This window comes from Struthio camelus, chromosome 1 (genome assembly GCF_040807025.1).
Source record: "Struthio camelus isolate bStrCam1 chromosome 1, bStrCam1.hap1, whole genome shotgun sequence".
In the NCBI taxonomy this organism is placed as follows: Eukaryota; Metazoa; Chordata; class Aves; order Struthioniformes; family Struthionidae; genus Struthio; species Struthio camelus.
The window spans coordinates 212,106,639-212,134,322 of NC_090942.1; the positions used below are offsets into that span (position 1 = coordinate 212,106,639).

The following is a 27,684-nucleotide window of genomic DNA, read 5'->3' on the forward strand; positions in this document are numbered from 1 at the left end:
GCACCTTCCCAGGAATCAAGATAAGGGTGACCAGCCTGTAATTCCCCAGATCTCCTTCTTGCCGTTCTTGAAGAGAGCAGTAACATTTGCTTTCTTGCAGTCCTCAGGAACCTCCCCCCATCACCCATGACTTTTCAAAACTAATTGTTGTTCTGTGTTTGTGCACTACCTAGAAAACAATCATGGATCCTTCTAAGTGCTGTGATAACTCAAAAATACTTATTAATGATCATTCAGTATCACGTTACTGCAATAATGCTTTAGAGTGCGAATTAAGTGACAGGTTATTTCCAGTTCCATGTTGTTTCTATCATTCTTTAACACAAAGGTAGCTATGTTGTGTAAACACAGACATCACAGGCTTATTTATGTTAAGCTTTTATTAAATCACATTAGATAGTGAACCACAAACTCTTGGCCTATGAGCTGCTGGGTTTAATAAACGAACTCAGCCTAAAGAATAAGGTATCTCTACAATTATATTACAATCTTCTGCTGGAAGTTAGAATCATTTTACAACACAGAAGCGTATAAAAACGCCAAGTTTCACAGCAGCACATTTTTGTCCTCAAGTGACTTATTTAGCGCCTAATTTAGTGACTCTTGGATTGTGACATCTTCATCACTGACTGAAATACTAATCATATTTGGATACTACAGCTGAAGGAAGGCAGCACAAAGATATGAATAAAACAACAACAAAGGGAGAAGCAATAACCCCTTATCTAAGCAGAACTTTCTTCAAATCTTAGAAATATAGATCTACATTTCCAAAGGCAGCTAGTGATTTGGGCTGTTTGTTTTCAGAAATCAAACGGGACAAAAGTTCAGTAACCTGCAAAATACAAGATCCTCTACGAGGACAGGTGAGACACCTACATAGTGAAGCCCCCACAACCACTAGTCACTTAAAATGTATCCTACAGGATGGATTTTAGGGAAAGGCAATAAAAGGAAGAAGTAAAAATAAATGCATTAATTTCATGAAATTCAGCAGCATGGGCATACTCTCTTAATTTTTATAAGTTTTTATCTCTGCGCTGCTGAACTGTGTTCTTCTCTCTGGTTCTCCTATCTCCAGTTTCATTCAGAAATTCTTAACCTTTTGTTCTATGTCTGTTCTCTCATTCCTCTTGTCAATGTTTCTTCCTTTTCCTTTGGGGTATGCCTATTCTCCTTGCTCTAAAGCTGGTAGATTCATCTCCTTTCTAGAAATCTCTTTTCTTTTTGGTTCTTCCATAGCCTGTACCTATCCATCTCTCACTCTCTTGGTATATTATCACTTCATTTTTGCCTCAGTTCCTTTCACAGAAGAGGGTATGTGAACGGAAATGGACTCGTGAGTATAGGAGCTGAAGCCAGTTTGCTTCCACTTTTTCTTCTCTTCTGTATCTTTTCTGCCATTCCTTCTCTTATTTACCTGCCTGTTGTGCTGTAGAACATTCAGTATAGCTACTGAGGAGACACATCACTTGTACCTTTGTTTCTAGGGACTGCTACTAAACAGACATCTGGATCCCAAAAGGAAAACCAATAGATATCATGCATTTCAGCATCAAAATCAACTTGAATAAACTGCTTGATTTTAAAGCTGTGCTTCTCTTATGGAACTTAATGGGAAATGGAGGCAATCAGGATCCTTGAAAACTCTGTGTGCTTTTACTGGAAGCCTTATGAACACGACTTTTAAAATTATACCTACGTCTCTGAGCTCCGAGGCACTCTTTGACTATATTATCTATGTTTTGACTAAGATTTATTTCGCTTAAGTTCATACCACAGGTGACTGCAGTTAATATCTGACATAGATTAGGTCTGCTCTATAACCAAAATATTTCTCCAAGTACTACCCCTAGAATAAAGGCAGCCATGGCAGAATGCTATACTGGGTTAAACACATCTTATACTAATAGTAACTTAATTCAGGCTACTGCTGTAATTACACTCATATAACTTCCATATTCGGATAATCCAACAAAATTAGAAATATGATTCGCTAGTAGTATGAAACTTCAGACAAATAGATCTGGTTGCAGAGCCCTTGCATATTCACCCATTCCAGTTGCAATGCTGATAGATGCCCATGTAGATACCTTTACTATTTTATTGTTTAACTGGTATAGTATAAGCATTTTATACTTTTGAAATTGGGAAGTTTTTTTGTAAGAAACGACTGCTGTAGGTCTGATAATCACAGGTGCTTCTGCCCTGCTCAGTGTTCTTCAAAAATGAAGATGCTGCTTTTCATGAAGCCTATCCTAAGGAAAAAGTGCATACCGAAACAAGACAAATTAGCACATATCTTATGCTGAAGGGATTTTTTTAAATGATTTTGGCTCAGAATTATATCTCATTTTAAGATAGCTAGATAAGGTAGTACAGTGTATCTAAACCCACTCTAGAAAATTCTGTAGAGTACAGAATGCTAACTTTGAAGGGAAGAAAGAAAACGGAAATTAGATGTACCCAGGATGTCTTAGTTGTGTGTTAGTCAATCACTTATGGCCAAAAAGGGCTAGTTCTTAAGATGCCACTATCTCCAGAGCTCACAAGATCAAGATAGGAGAAAAGAGGTGCTGAAAGGGAAGTCATGCAGCCAGTCATATTTTAACACCACCGGTCCAAGAATGTGAGAAGGAGCCGTATTTAACTGCAAAATATGCTAAGTTCATATATTCTGCAAGCTTACGGCATGAACAATTTTCTTCTCATAAAGCTTATGAACTCTGCATTTCCTTTGGATCAGAAACTCTCTCTCTCTCCTCTATAGAGTTAATGTATTTCCAAGAAAGAGAGAAGCTGGGCGCATTGAGAAAGAGTATGCTAGGATCTACCAGCTCAGAAAGAACAGGGCCACTTTGCAAAAGCTACATCCCAGTGAGTTTAAAAACTACATGCCCCACAGCAGGCAAATGCTAAGATGCCTGAAATCATACTCAGAGCCATCTCTTTTCAGTTGTTGTGTTGGAGGAAGGCTTATTACAGCTGTAGGTATGCAAACATTTGAACTGGTTAAGGCAGGATGTTAAGAAATGCAAGGTTCACTATCTATGCATAAAAGTCACTGACCGTCAGTAAGAAACATGTGATTACTCTGCATGTTTTAGCAAGGTTTCAGGATATGAGATAAGGTGACTGAACATAGCAGTCCTGAACAGGTTTCTTAGGCAAAGATCTGAAGTGTGAAAGGAAGAGATGAGCTATGGCCTTAGAGAAAATACATCTGCAGTCCAGTAAGAAGATGTCTATGAGTTATAAAATAGTATCACCCTGCTATTTTAAAATCAGGTGTTACAGCAAAAATTTTTTATTATTGACTCTTACTTTTCATTCCTTCATGCCTCGAGTAGAATTTAGGTTGTAAAAGTAAACTGTTTCTGTTCTGTGATGCTGGTTTCAGGCCTCCCATGGAGAAATTCTTTTTCACACTCCAAATTCCTTCCAGAGCCACTGTTAATAATTTGTTAAAATAATACCATTATAACTGATTACTCCAACTTGGTCCAGAATTAATGTAACTTTTTAAAGACAATCCCTTTGGTCAATACCATAATTGGAAATAGTTAAGGACAACACCATAATATTCCTTCATAGTCAATGAAAGGCTTCTTCAGAGAGCAATTCATATCGCTAAAGATGCACATCTCTCTGTACTGTCTATACAACAGCCTAGGACTACTACGCTCCTAACATAAGCTGGGCGCAGCTGATCTATGATGAACACGAAATACTAGTTATACCATAAATGGATGTATTTATGATATATTGGTCATACAGGAACAGCAAATGTCCTCACAAATTCTCCCTAAAGATAGCAGAACAACAACAACAAAAGCCAATTTATTTTGTAGCAAGGTTACATTTTACTAATCTTAGTAAAACAGTAACCTTCTTACTAACCATCTACAATGTGTAAATCAGTAACTGCCCAACCCGAACAATTAGCTTTTATCAAAGCCCAGACCACTTAGGGAGCATCTCTATTCTCCAGATGCATACAGGAGATGAAAAAGGAACCAGGCAGTTGCTGAACAACATGCACACCACCATCTAATTGACCTTATTATAGATAGCGGTAAACCCTGTAAAGAATATTTTTGTACTGGTTCTATTTTATCTGAACTAACTTAAGCCTCTGTCACATACGTTTCACGACGGGATGTCCAGAAATCGGGAGAACATATATGGTAGCATCCGTTCATACGATCAGATTGAAATCATCCAGATACTTTTGATCCACTGGCTGATGAGCACAGTGAAACATAGATGTGTTAAGCTCTTAGTGACATTAGATAACATGAACAGCATCATCAGACCAAAGTTAACATCGGTAATTGAGCTAGTTGTCCAGATCCCCTTTACAGTCAATAAAAAAAGAACAGGGATTTTACAGCTTGATTCATGCAAAGATAGATGTCTACGTTACATCAGAGGAATTATGTTTTCAAAGTGCCTTTTCCTCTCCATTTACTATAAACAGAGCCTACCTACATAAGCAGTTCATTTCAAGGTGTGTGCCATACTACCTATAAAAAAATGAATCATAGTTGTGGAGTTGCAGGTTCTAATAGTCATTACACCTGATAGGATACTGATTACATCACCTAAATATTGTACATTTTCACCTGTGAATCCAACTGTTTAAAATCATTTTTAGTTAAGTTCACACTTGGGTCTCAATCCTGCATGAGAGAAATTGCGAAGACTTTTTTCCAACACTTTTTTCCAGATCTTCCAAATTTAGAAATAAAGATAAAATGCTTCTGTTACACTTATGGAGGATGTAATGATTAAGAGAGATAACGGTGGGCTTATTCCAGCAAAACGCACCCTAATATATCCAATAAACAGCTTTACTCTAAGGAAGAGAACCTTCCCTACAGAGTGGGAACAGCATATTGTGGAGAAACAGTATAAAGGCTTTACGAGCAACGGTCAACAAATAGTTCAAGGCCCTAGCGCTAATGTGATTTCTGGATACCAGTAGAAAGGTTAACGGAAGTACACGACTCTCCCTCTGTACAGGCCATGGGTGATACCAATACTGAAATAACACGATCAGATTTGGTATTTACATTTTAAAAGAGGAGGCAAGACAATTGGCGAGAGTACAGAAAGAGACCAAATTAAGTGCTAAACAAAATGTTTACACAGAGAGATGTTAAGAATTTAAACCGCTTAACCTATTAAACACTGAATATTAGCTGCTTTCATTACAGCAAATAAGTTAATTCTCTGAAAGAAAATCCGGGATACTAAAAAAACCACTATAACTAAGAAAAGCAAGAAGTTGAGTCATGCATACCAAAATTAGAAACCAGGTATGAATTCTTAACACACCAACCAGTAGAACAAACTAACAAGGCAAGTTGTGCAATAACCAGCTTTACTCATTGGACTATACGCCAAGGTACCTGGAGTGGCAATAAAGGCAGTGAGACCTGACAGTCAACCAGATAAGCTATCCTATCCTTAAACATTACACATTTCTGAAAAATACATTTTTAAAATTAGATTAATAGATATTATGGCTGCACGAAACCACCATCTCTTGATGTACATTAACATCCTACACGGGTCACAGGGCTACATACTAATTCCATCCTCAGGACTAGTAAATGAGTTTGGACCAGGCCTAAAACCTGAAGTGGAAAATATTCAAAATTTGTACTAAAAGTGCAGAACCTAATTGATCATTGTTAAATTGTTCCAGCATTAAGCACCTTATTTGTTAAAAATTACTATTTCTGCTTTGATTTTAGCACCAGTTCTTGGAGCCTGTAATACTTTTGTCTCTAGACAAAAGACCCTCTGACCTCTCACACAACTTACATTTCTTTGCCTACTGTAATCACATCTCTCCATAACCTTTAAGCTGCCTAAACAAGGCTGACAGTTTTCATTGTTTTCCTGTCCTTTATTTGCTCTTATCACTCTTATCTCAACATTTTCTTTTCAATACCAGCTTCAATTTTGAACAGCAATACTGGATACAGGATTCTAATAACTACAGCACTTGCTTCAAACAATGTGGTAACATAACTTCCCCGCTGTTTGATACTTGCTTCTGTTTTATTCAACTGATATGGAAGTATCTGTGTTCTCTATGCTCCTACAAGTTTAGGCTAAAAACATCTAATAAAGCCTATATGCAACTCTTCAGTTCTAAAGGTTCCCCAGGTTATTAAATAAATGTTCTGGAGTGCTTTTAGCAACGTTTTCACCACAGTTCCTCAAAACATTTTAATTTCATTTTCCCTGACAAACACTTTCCATGTGCTGATACTGTCAATTACCTGCAGCCGGATGTTTAATGTGGCATTCTTCTTTCCGAAAATAAAGCTCTTCTTCAAGTATTTCTTTAACTCTCCTAGATGGCTCAACATATACAAACTTCTTCCCTGTTTGTGAAACATATTACAAAAGAACCAGTTATTTTAAAACACAGCAAACGCTAACATGCTTTGTCGAATGTAATTTCATTTTTTCTTGCTCTACTTATAAGTGTCTTCAACAGTCTTTAATATACATCATTTACAGATATGCAATAGCATTCAGGCAGGCCCAGCTCCCCAAAAGTGAGCGACTCCTCACAACGGGGCCCCAGCCAGCATCTAAAAAGGGAGTGCTGCTAGATTCAGGCTGCACAGATGACAAGCAGCATGGCGGTGCAGCGGCTCTCTCCAGCAGGACACCACAGCCAGGGCGACCCCAGGGCATGAGGGACGGACAAGTGTGGTGAGGCCACAGCCAGGGCGACTCCAGGGCACAAGAGACAGAGAAGCACGGCGAGGCGGCTCTCTCCTGCAGGACACCACAGCCAGGGCGACCCCAGGGCACGAGGGACGGAGAAGCGCGGCGAGACGGCTCTCTCCCACAGGGCACCACAGCCGGGGCGACCCCAGGGCACGAGGGACAGAGAAGCGCGGCGAGACAACTCTCTCCTGCAGGACGCCACAGCCAGGGCGACCCCAGGGCACGAGGGACGGAGAACTGTAGTGAGGCCACAGCCAGGGCGACCCCAGGGCACGCGGGCCGGGGAGCGGGCTGTGCGGGGGCACCGCAGAGGCGTCTCCCCACGGCAAACAGACCAAGGTGCTGCCGAGGGCAGGCCTGCGCCTCAGGCGGCCGATGGAGGAGGTCTCCAGGGAGGCGCCTGGGCAGAGCCCGTGGGGGCCCCTCAGGGCAGCAGGGGGGCCCTTCCCGTCAGGACACTACCCCTGGAAACGGCAGCGATGGCTCGCGGCGGGATGAAGCCCCTTCCTCCCCTACGAGCCCTCAGGAAGAAGACAGCGCCCATCACCCGTGGGAAAGGGGGAGCCGGGGGACCCCCGCGAGGCGACGGGTCCCTAAGGGAACCAGAGGGGCCGGCGGAGGCAGCGAGGCTCCGCCCGGGGCGGGGAAGCGGGAGCCGCGTCCCGCCGCCCCGAAGCCGGGCGGGCTGCGCAACGACGGCCCGGCCCCCGCAGCAACGGCCGGCGAGCGCGGGGGGCCGCTGCCCGCGGAGGGGGGGGGACGCCGCCGCGCTCACAGGGCTGCCCGCCTCCCGCCGCCGCCTCGCCGCGGCTACCGCCGCCCGCCTCCTCGGCCGCCACGGCCGGCTGCTCCCCGCTGGCCGCCCGCATGGCCGCCGCCGCCGCCGCCGCGCCCGGGCGGTAGCAGGCGCACAGGCCGGTTGCCACAGGAGCGCGGGGCGGGGAGGGCGGGGCGGCGGCACCTGCTCGGCGCGGCCCCGCCCCCGCCATGTTGGGGCCGCCCCCGCCATGTTGGGGCCGCCCGGCCTCGTCCTTCGGGGGATGCGTGGCCGCGGGCGAGCCCGTCTCCTTTTCCGCCCGCATCTGAGGTGTTTTGCCCCTTCCGCAAGCCGGGGGTAACGACGGGCTGCGGGGGCGACCTCGAAGGCAGCTCATCCCGTCTCGTTAATATGCGGGCTGCGCTGTGGGACAGCGGTTCAGCGCTGCCTAGGCGCCTGCTTTGGACGGGCAGGGCATCGCGACCTGGAAATGCGGCGGCTGGTTAAAGAAGGGGGGTTGGTTGGTGCAAGCCGCCGGGGCGAGGCTCTGGGCAGGCCCCGACCTCGTTTGGAGCCCCACCGCGAGTTGCCGCTGCCTCGCGTTTTGACAAGGCGCCGAGCGTCCCTCACGCAAAGGGAGGAAACAGCGGGTTGAGGAAAATAAAGTCAGACGAATCCAGTCTGATTGGAGGCATGACGTAGGCCTAAGCATCAGCTTGTTTTAATAACGCCCTTTATAAAATGACGCATATTAGGACATACTTTATTTACAGGAGCGAAGCAGAGTTTCAGCTCCCCTCGTTTTGCTGCTATTTAACTCTCTTTTTTTGAAATTTGAGAGAGCAGTTAGAAATCGCTGTAGTAAAGGGGGAGAGCCGCCGGATGGCAGCAGGCACACGCACAGACACAAGACGAGTTTTGGTACAGTGTATGGCTGAGATCGCTTTGACAAAGTCATATTTTGCATACAGTAGAAAGTGAGAATATAGAACACGTAAACCATGTCTGGTTACACAAATGCACAGTAATGATGATTTTGGAAATATGAACTTGCCTTGTCTGCTTTTTCAGATAACAAGATACACTAATGTGTTGGTATATTCCTGTACAGCTGCTAGATTTAGTAATGTGTATCTGCATTCTGGAAGTTTAGTGTTACACTTTGTTCAGTGTCTAAAAGTTACAACACTATTAATAAAAGCTTAAAACATAATTACACATGAAAAGTGAAGAATGAAGATCCATACAATGCACATTTCTGTAGTTTTCCTTGATGCATTTCAAGGTGCATTCATCTTCTACAGCTGTCCAGACACCGGATTTCCAAAATACCTAGCATTAAAAATCATCTTGATCAATTCATATTTCAAAGGCAGTTCTGTATTCTCTAACAGAAATGCTGAACAGTGCTGTAGAAAGCTGGAGCAGTGGTGATGTCCACTATAGGTGCCTGATCAGAGGACCAAATGCGGGCCAGCATATCCCAGCCCTGCTGGCTGCTGCTGCTAAAAGCGTGCAAGTCCACATTAGTGGCAGCTAGATGGAGCTTGGGGGGAAACCACTTAGTAGGGTGTCTGCACAAGACAACAAAATGTTTTGTTAAGAGTTCTTATAAGGAGTGACGGTACTTCAAATCTCATATTCCCTTTTCGGTTCAAGTTGATTGACAAATAGAAACAAGTCTCTCCAGTCCTGAGTTATAGATGGAAAAGTTGAAGGTCAGAATCATACAGCGTGCCATCATCATGGGAAAAACTTTAGTGTCCAATTCTCATCCACTGCTTTACAGATCCCATGCTGGGCTAACAGCATTGCTGAACTTCTGCCAGTATCCTTCTAATTCACTCTGATTAGGGCGGAGTGCCTGCTCAAAGCAATTGTTCTGAGATGTACTATATTGATCCTTAAAAATTCACTCATTAAATGCTTGCATGAGGTCATGATTTTTGTCTGAAACTTGCACTAAATAAAGCAAAAAGAAAAAAAGCAAAAAAAAAATTAATAGACCTCTTACTGATAGCTAAGTAATCCAGATATGCCAGTTCTCTAAAAGAAGTTGAAAGACAGCAAATGCTGATCACTGCAGCTGATGTGAACAGTAACACTGGTATAGCATTACCTAAATATTTCCTGCTAAGTTAAACCAAATAGAGTACTCAGAGCTAGGACTTTAGAATACACACCTCAGAGGAACACTAATGCTAGTAGGAATGACTGAATCCATTTTAGTAATAGATAGACAGTTGCTGTTAACAAACAGTTGCTGATGAGGATCCTGGGCAACAAGTGCAGCCCATTGAGTAAGTGTGACACAGTCCTGTGATTAGACAGCTACAGCTGTGTAAAGGCAGAATCAACTGAAATTGCAGTACACAATTCAAGTTAAGAGATATCTCTTTAGACAGCTATGAGAGACGCTTGCTAAGAGTCTAATAGAGTTTGCATTTATTTATTCCAATGTGTTAGTCATTAGGCAAAGCAGGAAAAAAAAAAAAGAATCATGTAGTATTATCAACACTTCTGATTTTTCCCTGCAAATCTTTGGGTGAAGTTAGCCTATTCATTAAAGTCCTTGAACTTGAAGTCATGAAGAACACCTAAGGGCCCTAGCTTTCATTGTAAACAACTGAGGTCCTAGCCTGCATGACTGCAGATAAAAACCTGCATTCAGCTGCATGCTAAAGGACTCAAAATCTAATACATCTTGAGTTTGGTAGTCAAATCAGTGTCGGGACTTTTAGAAGCCCAACCCACACTTGAGTGCCTATAGTTAGCAATACTATCTATCATGAATTAAAAACGCATCAAATAAGGAAGCGAAAAGAACAGAATGGTATGGAAATTAGGGAAAAAAATACTAGTAAGCTTTTAAACCACGTTGGTGTCCTAGTATTTGAGTTGGAATAAGGGATTCTGTCCAGAGATTCAAACATGGAAGAGAAACACAGTTGAGTGTGTCTTGCACTAAGTTAGGTATAACTAAATCAAACACAATAGTATGTTGACTGTAAAACTTTACTCAAGTCATTTGCAAAGAAAAGCAAACTGGATCTTTAAAGAACGTCATTTCCTTGAAAAGTACCAAGAAAAATAAACTGAAACTACTTTAGCATTCTATGAATAATGCTCTCGATTATGAACAGGCAATTGCATTCATTATTGACTTTTCAATTAAAAATATGACAACATAACATTTACTGTTTAATATTTTATAATAAGCTGTACAACAGGATCACCAAACATTGTGTATCCCCCAAGTAATTTACATTCATCTTCAGCTTTCATGGAGTCTTTATAAAGTTAAATTTCTCAAAAATTAAGTTCCAAATGAGCTTTAATAAAGTCTGCATAACCAAGCTAGAATTTTTTCACATAAAGTAAATATTCCCGTTTTCCCTGCATTTCAAAAGACATTACTGTTTAGGACTAATTATAGTAGGTCCCTCTAAACGTGCACTACTTAAGTGGAGACTCACTGAAACTACTGAATTCACCGAAATTTTCTGAATACCCTGAGTAACAGCAATCACACTTCAAAGTACGAACCTACTGTCACTGAACTGCAAAAAAACTAACATGTTGATGGATAAGAATACTAAAATATCTCCAATTAAATCATGATTAAGAATGGACAGACCACCACAGCTGAGCATACAGAGTCCTGTCTAACAATCAAGAGGAAATAAAACTCACATTCCCAAGCTTAATTACAACTTTCAAGTATTTGACACACAATTTATGCAGTCTTCTACTATTTCAAAAAGGTAGTGATAAATATCAGTCCTCCTAGCAATGTCAAGGGCAGTTTCATCCAAGTTATTCTTCAGGTCTGGTTTCACATAGCGATTCATCAGCAAAAGTAGGAGGGTTTGTTTACTGTTTTTGTTTCCTGCAGCAATATGCAAGGGTGTCAGCAATCCATTTGTCTGAGCATTGATGTCTGCACCCTGCTGAAGTAAGAATGAGGCCACTTTTGTATTGTTCCACTTACAAGCACTATGCAGAGGCGTCCAGCCGTCCACGGTCAACGCGTGAACATCTGCCCCTTGGGCAACCAATTCTCGTGCAATGTCCAAATGCCCACTGTAGGCAGCTCGATGGAGAGGAGTGTATTGATCTTCATCACGAGCATTAACTGGAGCTAGCTTTTGGGAAAGTAGCCTTCGCACTGTACTCAGCTATGTAAGGAAAACAGATAATTTAATATGAAACACTGCAAGTGAGATGTATGGCTTTTACTGTTATGTTCTAGAAAAGTACTACAAAAAGCAAGTTTCTGTAGTCTCCAAAAAGCTTAGGTGCAACGTAAAATTTAAAAACAAAATTGTTTTTTCATCACTGGTTCTTTTAGAGATAAAACAGGAATTTTGGTCTTTTCTCCCCCACTTTAAAGAACAACAAGTTTTTCTGCACTAACAAGATAGGAAAGCAGACATTGAATTCTCTGTATATGTAGCTTTGATGAAAATAAACACAATTTTAAACACACGCCTTTCATCCCTATTAAAAAGCTTACTTTCTGTGAAGAAAAGTCTTGCATGCTTTTAGTTTCTGTGAAGAAAAAATCTTGTATGCTTTTAGTTTATAGCACGCTGTAAACACGTCCAAGTGCTGCTACTTGAACTACGATCAGAGCTTTTGTTCTGAAAACTAATTTACCCAGGGATGGGTGGGTGGCTGGCTGTGACTGTACCAAAAACAGACACCTTCTATATGGAGCGGCTTGCAAAACCTTGACAAAAATAGTTTAGAGAGATGAAATAAAGTATATGTAAGGTTTTTGCTGGAAGAAATTATAGATATCTATTCAAGATAACATTATTGTCAGTGATACAGATGAAGAAAATGAACATCTTACCCGGTTGTTTTCAGCTGCCCAGAGCAGCAATTTCTCTGGATTTTTTTCCATTTTTTTCTCTTGCATTTCATACCATTCCTCACTTTTTTCTTGTTCGTCCTCTTCATCTTCAGACTGCCCCGACCAACAACTCTGAGTTCCTACAGGAATCAAATGCCTGTGCGTTTCCAGCAGTTCCAGTTGGTTAAAGTTCTCCGTAAAATCCGCTAACGGCTCGCTGTCCTCGTCCCTTCCCTCAGCACCCTTCTCGTCCAAACGCTTGCCTTCGCTCATTTTCGCCTAGTGTCTCTAACAACCAGATACGCGATATTAACGTTTTTCCCTCTGTTGCTACCGTCGCGATTTTTCTCGCACGCTCTTTCCCTTTTTTTTTCCCCCTCTGAAACACAAAATTCCCCCGGGATTTTTTCCACGGTTTCGCTGTCGAGCGGCAGGAGTCAAGAAGGGCCTGTTTCTCCTCTGGCGCGTCACCAGCGCTCCCTGTTAACGCCGACCGCTCGGCAGCCGCATCGCCTTCAAAGCCGCACCACAAGAGCCGGCAGGTCTTCGGCACAGCACACTTGACGTCCCGCAGGACACCGAAAACGCTACGTTTCGCGTCGAGACCTCCGGGCCCGCGAGGGGCCGCGGCAGGGCTAGGCCCAGGGCCGCAGGCCTCGCTCCGCTCCCGCGGGGCCCAACCCGCTGCCAGCCTCAAGGGTGCCCAGCTCCAGAGTTTCGGGGCCGGTTTATCTCTGAGCCTCCCACCACCAGGTTTCGGTGCTCGCTGCTGGCAGAGCGCCGCCTGCCTGCCTGACGCACCCGCCGTCTCCCATCCGCGCTCGGACCCCGGCCGGCCCTGCTTAGCTTGTGCCCACTCCCGACCGCCCTCCCCCACAGGCCGCCACAGAGCCGAGCGCGCCCGCTACCCCCCCACCCCCGCGGGCCGCGCTCCGGGGGCGGGGCGGTGCCACCACCCGCGCGCCACTCACCAAAGGGGCGCTTCCGGCCCGCGCGCTCCGCTGGAAGTGACGGAGGCGGCTACCGGGACGGACGCTGCCAACCGACCAATCGCACCACTCCTACCTCCACGAAGGGCGGGCGAGCGCGCGCGCTTTGAGCCGGGCGGGTCTCGCGAGAGCCTCGCGCGGTCGCCGCGTCGGGCCCCGCCCCCCTCGGCGCCATGGAAACGGCGCGAGGGGCCGACGGTGGCGGGGCCGGGCCGTGGGGTGAGGAGGGGCGGCGGGGCCGGGCCGGGCCGCGGGGTGAGGAGGAGGAGGGGCGGCGGCGGGGCCGGGCCGGGCCGGGCCGGGCCGCGGGGTGAGGAGGAGGGGCGGCGGCGGGGCCGGGCCGGGGGGTGAGGAGGAGGGGCGGCGGCGGGTGAGGAGGAGGGGCGGCGGCGGGGCCGGGCCGGGCCGGGCCGGGCCGGGCCGGGCCGCGGGGTGAGGAGGAGGGGCGGCGGCGGGGCCGGGCCGGGCCGGGCCGCGGGGTGAGGAGGAGGGGCGGCGGCGGGGCCGGGCCGGGCCGGGCCGGGCCGCGGGGTGAGGAGGAGGGGCGGCGGCGGGGCCGAGCCGGGCCGGGCCGCGGGGTGAGGAGGGGCGGCGGCGGGGCCGGGCCGGGCCGGGCCGGGCCGGGCTGGGCCGGGCTGCGGGGTGAGGAGGGGCGGTGGCGGCGGCGGGGCCGGGCTGCGGGGTGAGGAGGGGCGGCGGCCGGGCCGGGCCGGGCCGGGCCAGGCAGGGTCGCGCCGCGGGGTGAGGAGGGGCGGCGGCGGGGCCGGACCGGGCCGCGGGGTTGAGGAGGGGCGGCGGGGCCGGGCCGCGGGGTGAGAACGGTGGGTGGTGGGGCCGGTTGGACCGGCCCTGGGCGGTGGCGGCGCTCGGGGCAGCCAGGCGGCGGTGTCAGGCCGGAGGGGGCCGCGGGGCGCGCCCCGGTGGCCTCAAGGTAGTGCGGCCGGCCCGGCGCGGCCCGGTCTGTCTGCTCAGGCGGCCCCGCTTCGCCGCCGTTGCCTCGGAGCGCCGTTGGGGCCCGCCTCGGGGGGCCGCTGCCTCTGCATGCCGGTGCGAGCCGGAGCTGGCTCATCTCCGCCCCGTGTGATCGAGATGTGTTGTGCGGCCGTCAGTGGTTGAGCTAAGCTTCCTTGCCTGAACTTGTTTTTCTGGTTTTTTGTTTGTGTTCTGGGCTTTTGCGGCTATTTTTCTTCCCCAAGGAATCCTTATTATTGAAAGACTAGGTAGATGGCAGCTCGGTTCGCTGTACCTTCGATTATAATTCGTTTGCGTTTTTCTCTCTTAGATATTATATAGCATCTTCAAAGCTAGAAACACAGTTTCTGGCCGGACTTATTAAGCCGTGTCTGCAGCCTCTTTGTGAGCAGTCTCTGCACAAAGATGAGTACCATCACCTCACAGTAAGCTGTTCTCCTCACCTCCGTGCTGACCTAGGAAATAACAAGTCTTGTGTGTTTGGAATGAGTTGAGAAGAGCTCGGTTTTGCATTAATGTTTTCTTTCAAATCCTTATGATCCTCATGCTTTCCCTCGTGTGTATGTAGATCACCAGTGCAAACAGAGGGGAGGAATGCTTATTTTCTTAAGTCTTTTTAGAGGCAGAAAACACACAAAGGATTCTTTAGTTATTTTATTAGTTCATTCAAAGAGATGTTTTCAGCTGTGTGGTAGACTGATTTAGATGACCTAACTTTCAAAATAGTTTGCTTAGTTATCTGAAGTACTGTTTGCAACGATAGTTACATGTTTTGAGAACGTTACAGGAAAGAAGAGATAACGTAGTAAAACTTTGTAACAAGTTCTCCTGTGTGCTTCATGACTTCAGACAGAACAGCTTATCTTAATAAAGTCAGTGCTATAGTTCTCAATTATATTGTTCTTCAGCACTAATTTTCCCTTTTTACTCAGGGATGATGAAGATACCTTTAAAATACTAATTGCTACTGATATTCATCTTGGATATTTGGAGAAAGACCCAGTACGTGGAAATGATACCTTTGTAACTTTTAATGAAATTTTGGAGCAAGCTCAAACAAATGAAGTAAGTAGTACTTATTTGGAAAAGAAAACAGTGAGACCATGGAAAGTCCATTGGAGCCCAAAAGCATGTAGTGTAAAGCTTAGTCCTGGTGCAGTCTTAGTAATAACAAACTAAATTTATTTATTTATTGCGACGACTTACACTTCTGTCTTGCTAAAAAGAAATATTTTTTCCTTCATGAGAGTGTTCTTCTTAAACTATAACTTTGGTAAAGTTAATAGTGATTTCAGCTTGCTGTTACCAGTTCCAGAGGAAGGAAAAAGAACTGGGGAGAGTGAGGATTATGATTTTAAAAAAAAAAAAAAAGTCTTCAAAAACAGGAACTCTTCAGAAAACAGGAACTCTTTAAAAACTTTTCAAGTGTTGTAACTGTTCTTAAGAACTGAATATACTTCAGTCAAATTACTTGTACTCTTGATGATTTTTTTTATGCCTATTTTAGAAACTAAATATATCCAGAAACTAACATCCACCCAAAGTAATGCAGCAGTAGGTACTGACTTCCTCCGTCTACTATCACGGGAATAAAAAGATATGCATCTCCCCTTGACTATCAAAGGAAACATTCAGGAGCTGATTTGGGACCATTATTAAACCCCCTTTTTTTTCTTTTTTTTTTTTTTGTTAACAGTCTGTTCTGTCCTAAAGACTTTTTCATAGATTGTAATTTTTTTGAAATAATTTACTTAATTTCATGAGAAAATGAAGTACAGAATGTCTGCAACTATAAACTAGTCTTTTATCTAGAAGTCCAGCTATGATGAGATATATAGAACTCCTTAAAAGATATAACTTAGACGGTTGTTAACAAGTCTTTTAAGGTAGTAGAAAATGCTATATTAAAATAATAGAGCTTTTTGTTGCATACAGGTGGATTTTGTTTTATTAGGTGGGGACCTTTTTCATGAAAACAAACCTTCCAGAAAAACAGTACACTCTTGTTTGGAGTCGCTAAGAAAATACTGCATGGGTGATCGTCCTGTTCACTTTGAAATTTTGAGTGATCAGGCAGTTAATTTTCATTTTAGCAAGTAAGTATATTTCTATAAATTATGGTGTGGCTTATTTCATTTGGTTATTGGTTAATATATTGTGAATTTATTATTTAGAATTTCTGTGAATAGAACCTTGAAGTTTTAGGCCTGTGTGGGACAGTTAGTAGCATCACCTCATCTGTGTTCTTTTATAATCTAAGCCTATACGTGACTGTATACCATTTTTTGAGAAACTTCTAAATATCTTGTAACCCTTGATACTTCTATATGATACGTAGGTCCTAACCTTTCAGTATGATATGAAGAAACCGACTAACATGAAATGTTGTGGTAAAATCAGCAGAGTTCTTCATGTGTAGAGAAAGGTTGCACAGCCCAGTTCACTGCTCTTGCATGTATCATACAGTTCTCATAAACATGCCCTTAAAAAAACAACAGCAGCAACACCTGTCTCTGCTACCCTACTCTGAGTGAGAAGCTCCGTTTCAGATCATAGATAAGTCTTGCACTGTGCAGCTTAAGCTTACTCATAACCATTCAGTATTCATTTTTGCCACAGTCATGATGTATTTATGATGATACTGATTTGAAGAGAATACTGTGAATTGTCTATAAACAAATCTATGGATAAAATTTAACTTGTCTTCCCCTTTCTGTTCAGGTTTCCATGGGTGAACTATCAGGATGGAAATCTCAACATTTCTATTCCAATTTTTAGTATTCACGGCAATCACGATGATCCCACAGGGGTAATTATCATAGTTGTACTATGGTATTATATTACAGAAATAATATTAAACCTGTATTTCTATGAGAACAGATTAGCTGCAGTCTGTTGTTTCTCTCTTCATTTAAATCTTTCTGTATGTCTTTAGGAGTTCTCTTAATTAGTGGCCACACCTCGAGCGTGAGGTTAGAAAGAAAGGAAGGAAGGAAATTAAGCAGTCTGTATGGACTGCTTTTAATCTCTTAGTTTACCTAGACTTCTGTCCTTAAGAAGAGAAGCGCTTCTTTCGCCAAGAAATGATAGACCTCCAGAAAGTTTCTAAAAGCAATTCTGTTTATAGAGAGTAGAAGCCTTTTTCTTCAGGAAAGTAACTTCTTGATTTGCTCTCGGAAGACACAAGTCTATTGTATACACTACCTATCAAATAAACTTACATTTTCAAGGAAGCTAATTTAATAATGATCAAATGATTCTTTGAAAATCAACATCTAGAAGTAAACAGGAACAGTTAGTTGGAAAAACCACTAGGGGTATATGTTCTGTATTAATAATCATGCATTTGAGATGTAATAGTTACTAACGTTACCAGCATATCACACAGATTAGTGTTTTAACAGCGGAAGTTTAACTTGAGAGCTACTGCTAAGTAGTTAATTTAACCAGATACTTTTTTGTAGTATCTGAGAGCCTTTGTCAGTTTTTATTTTTTTTTCTTAACAATTTTAAAGGGCAGATGTCTGTTAAAATGGGGCAAAACTTGTAAGGAAATGTATTTTGCCTCTATGCTGGTAAGTGCTGAAAAAATGCTAATGTATGTAGGGGAGGTCTACAACTGTAGAAGTTACTTAAGGAAAGAGGCTTTCTTTCCCTTTCGAGACACATTTTGATTGGACTTTCACAGCTACTATGTTATTACTCCAACTACAATTTCTGTAAATGTTCTATTGAAAGTCTTTATATTTATTTCTTACTATTTTCCATAGGCAGATGCACTGTGTGCATTGGATATTTTAAGCTGTGCAGGATTGCTGAATCACTTCGGACGTTCAACCTCTGTAGAGAAAATAGATATTAGTCCCATTTTGTTGCGTAAAGGCAGAACAAAAATTGCCCTATATGGCTTGGGTAAGTGTTAGTCTAGCCTCGCTCTGGCAGACTTTTTATGTATTACCAAAGTTCAATAGGTCCAAATTAAGTTTGGAACAAACATAATGGTGCAACAAACACAAAGGACTAAGTAATATTAAATTTAAGCGTATCAGTTCTGTGATAGCGTGTTGCTCAGGAATGTACATGCACCACCTGTGTTCTTATTTTGTGAGTTTGCAACAAGACTATTAACCTCTTAGGTTTATGCCTTTGTTTTTATAGGACCGCGATTATTTTGTCTCTCTTGTCAATTTGGATGTTCTGGGGAATGTCATGTTCTTCCCCCTGCTGCACTTTCATTGTCTGCCACATAGCTTTGTTTTTTATAAATCCTTCAATAACTGTATTTCTGTATTTCTAATAGTCTTAAATGAACCCTGCTTAAACTGGCCACAATGCCTGTGCATTGAGTCAGGGCGATTGCACTCTTTAATTTCTCACTTGCTTTGTATTTTGCTTCCTTCTTTCCAGGTAAAACTTACACTGTACATTTGTGTGCCATTTTGGTTTTGTTTAAAAACAAACTGAGCAGAAACCTAAGTTCTGGCCTGTCTGTCTGAAGTAGTTCATGAGCAACATCTGTCGCATTTAACCTCAATTTCTTTCAAGAAGCTTGTTTCATATTTTAAAGCTGTTCTGTGCTGGTTTTCATCTTCAGTTTGTCCCTTAATATTTTTTTTCTCCCCCTGCCCCTCAACCCTTGTTTCTTATTTAGACAGGTTATGCTTGTCCACTTTCTATCCAGAGGAGTTAATTGTTAGGATCTTTACCTTTTCCCCTCTTATTTTATGTCCAATCATGAGTGCCTAAACGTTAATTTCTAAACAATTTTTTACAGCTACAAGTTAAGGCCTAGTTGGCTACGATTCCCTGTGCTTAATGAGATACTTTAAAAGCTTATTAGGTATTTTAAGGATTAACGATGAGGGTTCTAATGTCACAGTATAAACATATTAAAAACCATTTGACTTTCTAGTACTCGGAACCGCTACCAGGAAATGTAACAACTTTTCTAAAGCATGGATGTTAGTGCATCAAAATGTACAGTCATAAAAAGTTTCTTTGAGCTACTGACAGGCTTATGTACCCTCCTGACCTATTCTGAGATAGCGAGCACTTATTCGTGTACAAATAATGTAAACTCTGTAGGATTTTATTGAAGTTCATCATAAATACTGAATATGTGATTCAGGCATGTGCAATTTTTTGTTTATTTGTTTTTTTCCCCCTTGTTTAAAAACATTTGGGAAATGATCGGTTCCCTGTTGTGCAGTAAAGCACAGACTTCAGAATTCATGGTTTATTTTTTGTTTTGTAAGATAATTTCAAAGAGAATTTAAGAACACCATTTCTAGTCAGTAGTATCTGTTTTTAGAATCATCCTTGCAACAAAGTATGTTTTTTACTCCGTAAACAAGAAACAAAACACCTTATTATAATATTACCTTCTGCCCATAGTCAGTTGTTCTGCACAGAAAACTGTCAAGAAGTGTCAAAGTAGATATAGTTAATGAAAATGCTTTTAGCAGTTATTTAAAGGAGAATTTCATGTTAGAATGTCCTCTTTTCAAAAAAAGCCTACCTAGAAAATAACTGATTTAAACTGTGATCTGTTCAAATTAGTAATCATACCTCAGACTTCTTGATCTAATTTTGTCAAAGTTTTTTTTCTCCATGCTCTTTTTAATAGAGTTGCTAATACAGATGCTATAAAATAAAAAGTCGGTTTACCAAACAAAAATAAAATGAAAAACATTAAATCATTTTATTTTGTTTATTCCAGGAGCCATTCCAGATGAGAGGTTGTATCGTATGTTTGTCAATAAACAAGTAACCATGCTGAGACCAAAGGAAGATGAGGATAGTTGGTTTAACTTGTTTGTGATTCACCAAAATAGGTAGCAATATTGATTCAATCAAGAGGACTTTTGAACTTCTCTATGCTGTTTCATTAAACTGCCTTTAAAAGAATATGCAAGAGAGGCGGATGTGGTATTTGGTGCCTCTTGAGTTGCTGATTCCTTTTTTTTTTCTTCCCAAAAAGCTAAGTTTTTCCCCTTTATTTAAGCATTATTTTACAGTTGTTCTTGTTATAGAAAGATCATAAAGGAATAGAGTTGAAGTAAAGAAATTGGGAATGTTGGGAGATTGCTCCCTTGACTCTCATAGTTGGGCATAAGGCAAGATTTGTGTTATAAAATGCATATAACTAAGTCTTAAGTCTACATGTTAGAGCTGAAAAGAAAATCAACTGTAGATGCAGTTACATTGCATTTGCTGTGTTAATTTGAGCTATAATTTGGCAAGTACCAGATCTTTGCTTGCGCTGTTATACTTCACAGAGCCTCTAGCCTAGCTAGCCCACCTTCTCTGTGCCTACGCGTTTCTCCCAGCTGTGTTACTAGGAACAGGCAAGAGTTCCTGATAAGACTGGTACAATTCTACAGTATTTTGTACAATCTCTTCTAGGTACTTTCATATAGCTTTTCCTGAGTGAATCAGAATGCAGTCTTCATGTGGGAAGTAATGAGGCAGAAGTATACAGATAGGGCTGAGATAACACTGTGTACTGGTCTCTGTCCAGTAGTGTTAAGGAGTTCTCCTCTTTTCTATTTTAGGAGAGCTACCTGCTAGTTATGAATAGTAAAGATGAAAGCGGGAAGGATGCGTGGGGTGTCCTACGTCTGTTTAAATCAGCCTTTTTTGACCTCACTGTTCAAAAAAAACAAGTTTCAAAAAAAAAAAGTTTGAGGTGCTATAAAAGCATTCATATAGAGAAAAACTCTATATGAAGATCATGCAAGCCAAGTAAAAAAGGATAAGGAAGGAAAGGGGCCTAAATAAAAAGTAGGAAGTAGAGAAGAACGAGCTTCATTCGGAACAGAAAAATGCTAAGGAAACTCCCTGTGTCAGTTAAATATTTTTCCTGACTTTAATCGGTATAAGTTGCCTTTTTGTTTAACCAAACACTTGAACAATTCCTATTTGATTAGGAAGTAGAGTACTGGATGCGAAATGTCAAATATTTTTACTGGCATATCTCTATCACTTTAAATCACACTTAGATGATTTATTTTGTGACTAACCTCCTTCCCTTCCTCCCCCCACCCCTTCCCCCCTATTTTTCTCTTCTCTTGAACAGGAGCAAACATGGAGCCACTAATTACATTCCAGAACAATTTTTAGATGACTTTATTAATCTTGTTGTATGGGGTCATGAACACGAGTGTAAAATAGCTCCAACTCAAAATGAACAGCAGCGTTTCTATGTTTCTCAACCTGGAAGTTCGGTGGTGACGTCTCTGTCCCCGGGAGAAGCTGTGAAGAAGTGTGTGATTTCTTCTTTTTTTTTTTTTTTCTTATTTATATCTTGCCTTGTTTCTTTTCCATGTTGTGTTGATAAGGACATTTATCTTTGCTTCACTTAACATTAAATCTAACATTTGCAGCAAATGCAGCCCAACTCAGCCATGAGTCAGGCTCGTCCTTGGACTGCAAGGGACTGTTTATATATGCTTGTATGTGGAACAAGTACAATATAACTCTTAGAACTAAAGTTTGGGAGGCTCAACCTTGAAGCACAGATCTGAGAACTCCTATGGCTTTTATGTTTATCTCTGTAAAACATACATGGACTTAAGACAAACTTTTTGTACCTTAGTTTTGTTAGATTTTTCTTCTAGTAAGTTACCTTTCTCTTTCTAGACATGTTGGTTTGCTGCATGTTAAAGGGAAAAAAATGAAAATGCAGAAGATTCCTCTAAAGACGGTGCGAAGTTTCTACATGGAGGATATTGTTCTAGGTGATCATCCAGATCTGTTTAATCCAGATAATCCTAAAGTAACTCAGGCAATACAAGCATTCTGCATGGAAAAGGTAACTAGTAATGCTAACAGCATATGGATAGGCAATGTGATCTGTGACTAGTTTAAGAACGGAAGATAAGAAGTCTTATATCTTGCCGTACAGGATGTCGGTTTGACTGAGGCTGTTTTCACAGGAGCCTAATTTCATGATGTTCACTGCAGCCTTGGTTCCCAGATTCCCTAACTGGAAAGACCTACTGAAGTAGGCTGCGTAACCCCTTTCTGATCTCTTTGTCCTCATCATGTTTGTGTGAAAACTCCCGCCTGAGAGCGGGGGCAATGACGCATTTTCTGTTTGGAACCAGCATCAATATACCCATCAAAACCCAGATAGTTGGGCTGTGCAGTGTGAAAACAACCTGAGTAATTAGGGCAGGCTTATTGGTCGCTCTTAATTTTTTTAGGATTTGTGTTAGTCTCTTGTTGCTTTTCTGCAGAACTGCTAATTCTGCAAACTATAGCAGCTAAAATGCTATAGAGTAGAACAGTATGGATGGTGTAGGCACTGTTGGAATAACGTATCTGAAATATAAGCCTTTCATTGTGGGTTGTTTTTTTCTCTCTCCCATTCCTATGACTTTTGGCTGAATATTTTGTATTGGATTTATTCAACCTATATTGGATATACTTTTAGGTTATACTTGAACGGTTCAGACATCTTTAAGAGAATAAAAAGAAACTGAAGGCTTGGTTTTGCTTCACAGGTTGAAATGATGCTGGATAACGCAGAAAGGGAACGTCTGGGAAATCCACAGCAGCCAGAGAAGCCTCTCATAAGATTACGAGTAAGACGTTGTTCAGTGTGGGTTGCTTTATTCTAAAAAGTCACTGTGAAAAGTTTAAGCAAAGTCATGCTGTATGTTTAATGGTATAATATACAAAATTTCTTAATGTTTACAGGCAAATATAATCTGTCTTCATCCCACAGCTAGGTTAGCACGTGTTATAACATTTTATAGTAAGGGATGAGATTGTAAGTGTATTTCAGTGTCGCTTTTCTGAGCGAGGGGATCAAAAGTCTCTATTTACAGAGTGGTTTGTTGGTTGATTGCTTGGGTTTTTTTGGTCATGGCCTTGTGTTTGTTTATAACATAATATATGGAAACTTTCCTGAAGGCTAGAAAAGGAAACAATGCTGGGAAGAAGTTAGGAATCTGGGCTCTTATTAGCTATTCTACATAGTATGGTAAAGTATTAATTTCAGTTTTATTTATTTTTTTTTTTACTTTTATTTTGCCTTTGAAGGGTAACAACATTATCTTGGTCTACGTGACTTCTGTTTCTATTTGTTTCATCTTTAAATGTTTCCTTTCCTCTCTTAGGTTGATTATACAGGAGGCTTTGAACCATTCAGTGTCCATCGTTTTAGCCAGAAGTATGTGGATAGGATAGCTAACCCAAAAGACATCATACACTTTTTCAGGCATCGTGAACAAAAAGAGAAGAATGGTAATTAGAAAGGAAAGAATCACTGACTTTCTTTTGATTTTCATTTGTTTTACACGCTTCATTTTTTTGTTAACCAGCCTTTGCAAAAGCTTGGTGTCTGCCATCTCGTTTGTTACACAAGGAGTAAAGGTGTAGTTTTATTCAAGTTTAAATATTGCACAAGTATTCCTTTTCTATTTCTTGGGTTTGTCTTAAATTTTGACATTTGGCGCAGCGTCTTTGGACAGTTGTTCTTAAATAATTCCTTTTTTGCCCTCAAATCTTAAAAAGTTAAAATACTACATGTACCCCCTATAGGTAGGAATCCCTTCCAAACTGAATTGTTCCATGATTCTGTGATAGCTACCACGAAGAGTGTTAAACATCTCATTTATGGGATTTTCAGCATGAGATGGTTGACTCTGGGACATCCTGTAAGGAAAAAAGAGAAGTGCTGTGCTTTTTTTCCCTTCTGTTTTTTGTTGGTTTTTTTTTTTCATTTTATTGGTGTAGTAAATAATTCATTTATTTATGCCTAAAATAGTAATAGAGGAGATGTGCCTGAGAGACTTTTTTATTAAAAGACAAGCAGTCCCAATATGCAAGAGTATTTTCTTTGCCCTATCTCATCATGTGTATGACGTACTGTTTTTTTTAACTTGCTCCAGGTATGTCTTCATTCAAGCATTTCTACAAAATAAATAATAGATGTTGTAATACTCCCTGTGCCTAGAATTTTTAAGAAATGGATAACAAATGCTGACAGTTTTGCCCTAATGCTGGATCAGTAGTCACTAATGAAAATGCAGCTTGCATAAGAACATACTGTGCTGATCTGAAGAACTGTTAGAATGCACTGATGTGCTATGTTAAGTACTCCAATTCCATTGACAGTTTTTGTTTACACTGTAACTTCTATGAAGTTGACAGCATTACGTATTGGGAATAAAAACTGCATTTAGTGAGGTGTTTACTTTTTTGAGTTTTGTTGCATTACTTTTTCTTTTTTTTTAGCTAGTTACATAATCTTATTAACACTTTCAGAAAGCGGTATAGCTACCATACTTTTCATTGTGTTTAGTCAGTGCATTGTCATTTGTCTACTTAATACGCATCTCAGCTTCAGGAACCTTTTAATAAAAATTAGGCGGCTAGTAAAGCAAACATAATTTCTATTGCACATGTGCATAATGCTGTAACTCAGTACGGGAAGATGCTAAGACTTTGTTTAATGGTTCAGAAGGTTTTACTGTTTCTTTTGTCATAGCTGCTTATAAAAAAGAGCTAACAAAATATTCTATTTTGTGTTTGCATGCGGCAAATGTCTAGAAGCGCTCTGTAGTGTTTTTATATTAATTGGCATGGTAAATGGTAACCCCAGTTGATTATCACCATCATTCTTTTATCATTTCTACCACACTGCGTGGTGTTGGGGGCAACCTCAACAAACTATGAACCTTTCGTACTTAAAATCAGTCGGCAGGCTTCAGAAGAAACTTTATTCTGTAATAACAGAGTTACTCATTTAACATTCCTCGTGCTTGGATGGGTCCTTCAATTTTCTCCCAGTTGTGATCTATTTGAATTCATTTTTAATAACCATCAGGACATAGTGTTCAGTTTCTCATTCCAGAAATTTGAGTTTGAAGAACTTTATTTTTGTATCTACTGGAGAGGCAGTTCTAACTTATATTATTGTTGCACCTCTTACGTTTATCTGTTACCGTACATTAGTCTACAGTTTTAAAAATAAACTTCTATGTCTAAAAGGGATCACAGTTCTTAAGAGGCCTACATTAATCACTTTTCCTGTTATTGCCCATGGAGTCATGCTAATTGAAAGCTGCTAACTCTTGCCTGAATAGTGGGTGATAGTGCCAATATGCTTTTCTATTCTAGACAGTGATCTTAATTTTGGAAAACTGGTTGGCAGACCTGCTTCTGAGGGGATGACACTGAGGGTAGAAGACCTTGTAAAGCAGTATTTTCAGACAGCAGAGAAGGTATCCTTATATCTCTTATGAATTTGTTTATGATATATCATGTTTTCATCTTCTTTGCACGTTTTACTTTCTTAATGGAAGAGGTGCGGCCTGAGAAGTCTTTGGCATACACCCAAAGGTATAACCTATTTCCTGTATAAATGTATGTGTATCCCTGAATAAAGTGCATGTCTTAGGTTAACAAGTAGTCGTTGTGTATAGGATATATGAAGGCATCCTGTTTTGCATCATTAAAAACTCTTCATATGAACTTGCAATATCTGCCCTGTACTAAATGATGTGTCATGTCCTTACTGGAGGAAGATAAGATAGTATTCTCTGAGAGAGAAGCTACTGTAATTTAGTATAGGATCAGTGTGTTGCCATACCAGGTACTATTACCAACTGACTTGAAGTAATTTGTTACCTTGCAGAACTTTGTCTACAATCAGACATGCTGCAGTTCCACTCCCTCCATTTTAAATATAATGTGAGAAGATGATGATTGGGGGGGGGAGGGGAAACCTGCTTAGTTTGCTTTCTCCCCACCCTTTCATTAGGTCTAACTTATCCTCTTTGTCCCCACACCAGTGCTGCAGGGCCTTGGGTAAAAAAAAAAAAAATCCATGGATTGAAACACCCAAATGCATGATCTAGATGCATGATCTAGAAGCATAACTTCCAGAACATGCTTTGCAGAAAGTCATTAGAACATGGAACCTTAGGCAAAAATTCCTAAAGATATTGGTTTAAGATGAGATTCATCTTGCCTAACCTTAGATGTGTGTTAGGTGCTTGTATTAGGTTGGGATGAATCATGCCCTGGAAGTGTCAGTCTGCCTTCTGAATGTTGAAGGGAGCCCAGGCCAACTAGTTCAGAGAGATATATTTGTTCAGATGTGTGCTACCCCTAATTACCTTGAGAAGGGTAGCAGTGTCAAGCAGAGGGCACTGTGGTGTCCTATGATAAATTGTTGCGTTTACTCTTTCCTCCCTTGTTCTACAGAATTCTGTCCTCTTACACCGTCCTCTCACCTTGTTTGTACATTCTTGCATAAATATCTCATTTACTGGTCCTGCCATTTATGAAGCCTGCTTCAGCTGATTAGCATCTATCTATAAAGATTTTGAAGGACCTATCAGTGTTCCAGCGAGGCTTGCAGTAGGGGGATAATATATTTTTAAGTTGACACTGGTGTAAGGAAAAGAAGAGGAAAAAGCATATTGTGCCCCCAAATTATGGTAAGATAGGGATATTAAACTGTGTTATGACATATGATGCTTCAAGCTCTAAACACCTGATCTTCTCTGATCAGGTAAACTAAACAGTCCTTGGATCCCTGGGTACCACAGGGCTGTAGCTGGATGTTCAACAAATGTTAGATCAAAGATAACAAGTACCAGACTGTTCAGTTTCACTGTTGCTGGTAAGCTGAGGCCTGGGAGTTAAAATCACTGCTGTTATCTCTTTAGTATGTACTTTTTTCATTTTAGAAGAAAGCTTATTGCTGAAAGTCAGTGTTAAAAATCTCAGTAATTACAATCAGTCATTCTTTTGAGGTGATCGTTTTATTATTTTTTGTTAACTTCTTGTTTTTGTGGTAGCTATAGAATTTATTCCTCTGCTGAGGTCCCTCCTCCCCACCCCGGGAAGCCTTTAGTCTCCTGAAGCAACTCACAAAACAGTTCTTAGGGGACATGTAGAGGATCAAAAATCTTTAATAAGCATAAATAATGCTTATTACCAATAAATGTATCCATGTGTGAATTTCTTTCTCAGAACATCTCTCCCCTTATTGTATTGGGGAAGGAGGGTAGAGGAGATGGGAGGGAATGGCAATGAAACAGCACCAGTAGCTTCTGCTACTTTGACTATTTGCTGTCTGTAGTAATATCTTGATGAACAAGTAAGAACTACTGGTATTGACAGAATTGCATTTCAGTAGAGTAGAGTTCTGCTCAATAGCTCGTGATGCTTCAAAATAAAAATTTTCACTGCTCTGAAACTGCCCCTTTTTTGATATTTAGAATTATTGTAAAATTTTAATAAGTTTTTTCTTCGTAGTCAATCATTAATAATTCGGTGGCTGTTTTTTAAAAGGTTTTTTACTTCTCTGCAAGTTAATCTTACTTTAATTT

The 27,684-nt window shown here is 41.5% G+C and overlaps 3 protein-coding genes across 33 annotated transcripts in view; 1 reads left to right on the forward strand and 2 right to left on the reverse strand.

Annotated features, from left to right (window-relative positions):
• Positions 1-364: 364 nt before the first annotated feature.
• C1H11orf97 (chromosome 1 C11orf97 homolog) lies at positions 365-7,636 on the reverse strand. Its single transcript, XM_068930448.1, has 4 exons — positions 7,532-7,636; positions 6,297-6,401; positions 3,325-3,450; positions 365-2,258 (listed from the first exon to the last, which is right to left on the reverse strand). The coding sequence occupies exons 1-4, from the start codon at positions 7,623-7,625 to the stop codon at positions 2,254-2,256; spliced, it is 330 nt and encodes a 109-aa protein (XP_068786549.1). The 5' UTR covers positions 7,626-7,636; the 3' UTR covers positions 365-2,253.
• Positions 7,637-8,260: 624 nt separating this feature from the next.
• ANKRD49 (ankyrin repeat domain 49) lies at positions 8,261-13,416 on the reverse strand. Of its 3 annotated transcripts, XM_068930478.1 has the most exons (4): positions 13,343-13,416; positions 12,372-12,659; positions 11,505-11,691; positions 8,261-9,475 (listed from the first exon to the last, which is right to left on the reverse strand). In XM_068930478.1, the coding sequence occupies exons 2-4, from the start codon at positions 12,642-12,644 to the stop codon at positions 9,426-9,428; spliced, it is 510 nt and encodes a 169-aa protein (XP_068786579.1). In that variant the 5' UTR covers positions 12,645-12,659; positions 13,343-13,416; the 3' UTR covers positions 8,261-9,425. The 3 variants fall into 3 exon arrangements, with proteins under 3 accessions (XP_068786579.1, XP_068786576.1, XP_068786578.1); XM_068930475.1 differs by lacking the exon at positions 8,261-9,475 and having other exon boundaries at positions 10,515-11,691; XM_068930477.1 differs by lacking the exons at positions 8,261-9,475; positions 13,343-13,416 and adding an exon at positions 13,173-13,299 and having other exon boundaries at positions 10,515-11,691.
• Positions 13,417-13,449: 33 nt separating this feature from the next.
• The window catches only part of MRE11 (MRE11 homolog, double strand break repair nuclease), a 59,167-nt gene continuing 44,932 nt past the window's right edge, over positions 13,450-27,684 (forward strand). For 9 of the 29 annotated variants that reach the window (XR_011138725.1, XR_011138721.1, XM_068930465.1 and 6 more), the window contains exons 1-12: positions 13,474-13,579; positions 14,643-14,757; positions 15,265-15,397; positions 16,268-16,428; positions 17,054-17,141; positions 18,103-18,244; positions 20,052-20,166; positions 21,411-21,596; positions 21,974-22,145; positions 22,840-22,920; positions 23,458-23,584; positions 25,463-25,566. Coding sequence is in view for 23 of the 29 variants with exons in the window: in XM_068930465.1 (XP_068786566.1) it covers positions 14,738-14,757; positions 15,265-15,397; positions 16,268-16,428; positions 17,054-17,141; positions 18,103-18,244; positions 20,052-20,166; positions 21,411-21,596; positions 21,974-22,145; positions 22,840-22,920; positions 23,458-23,584; positions 25,463-25,566 (1,329 nt within the window). In the remaining 6 variants the exon portion in view is untranslated. The other 20 variants (XR_011138726.1, XM_068930474.1, XM_068930472.1 and 17 more) reach the window with 15 other exon arrangements.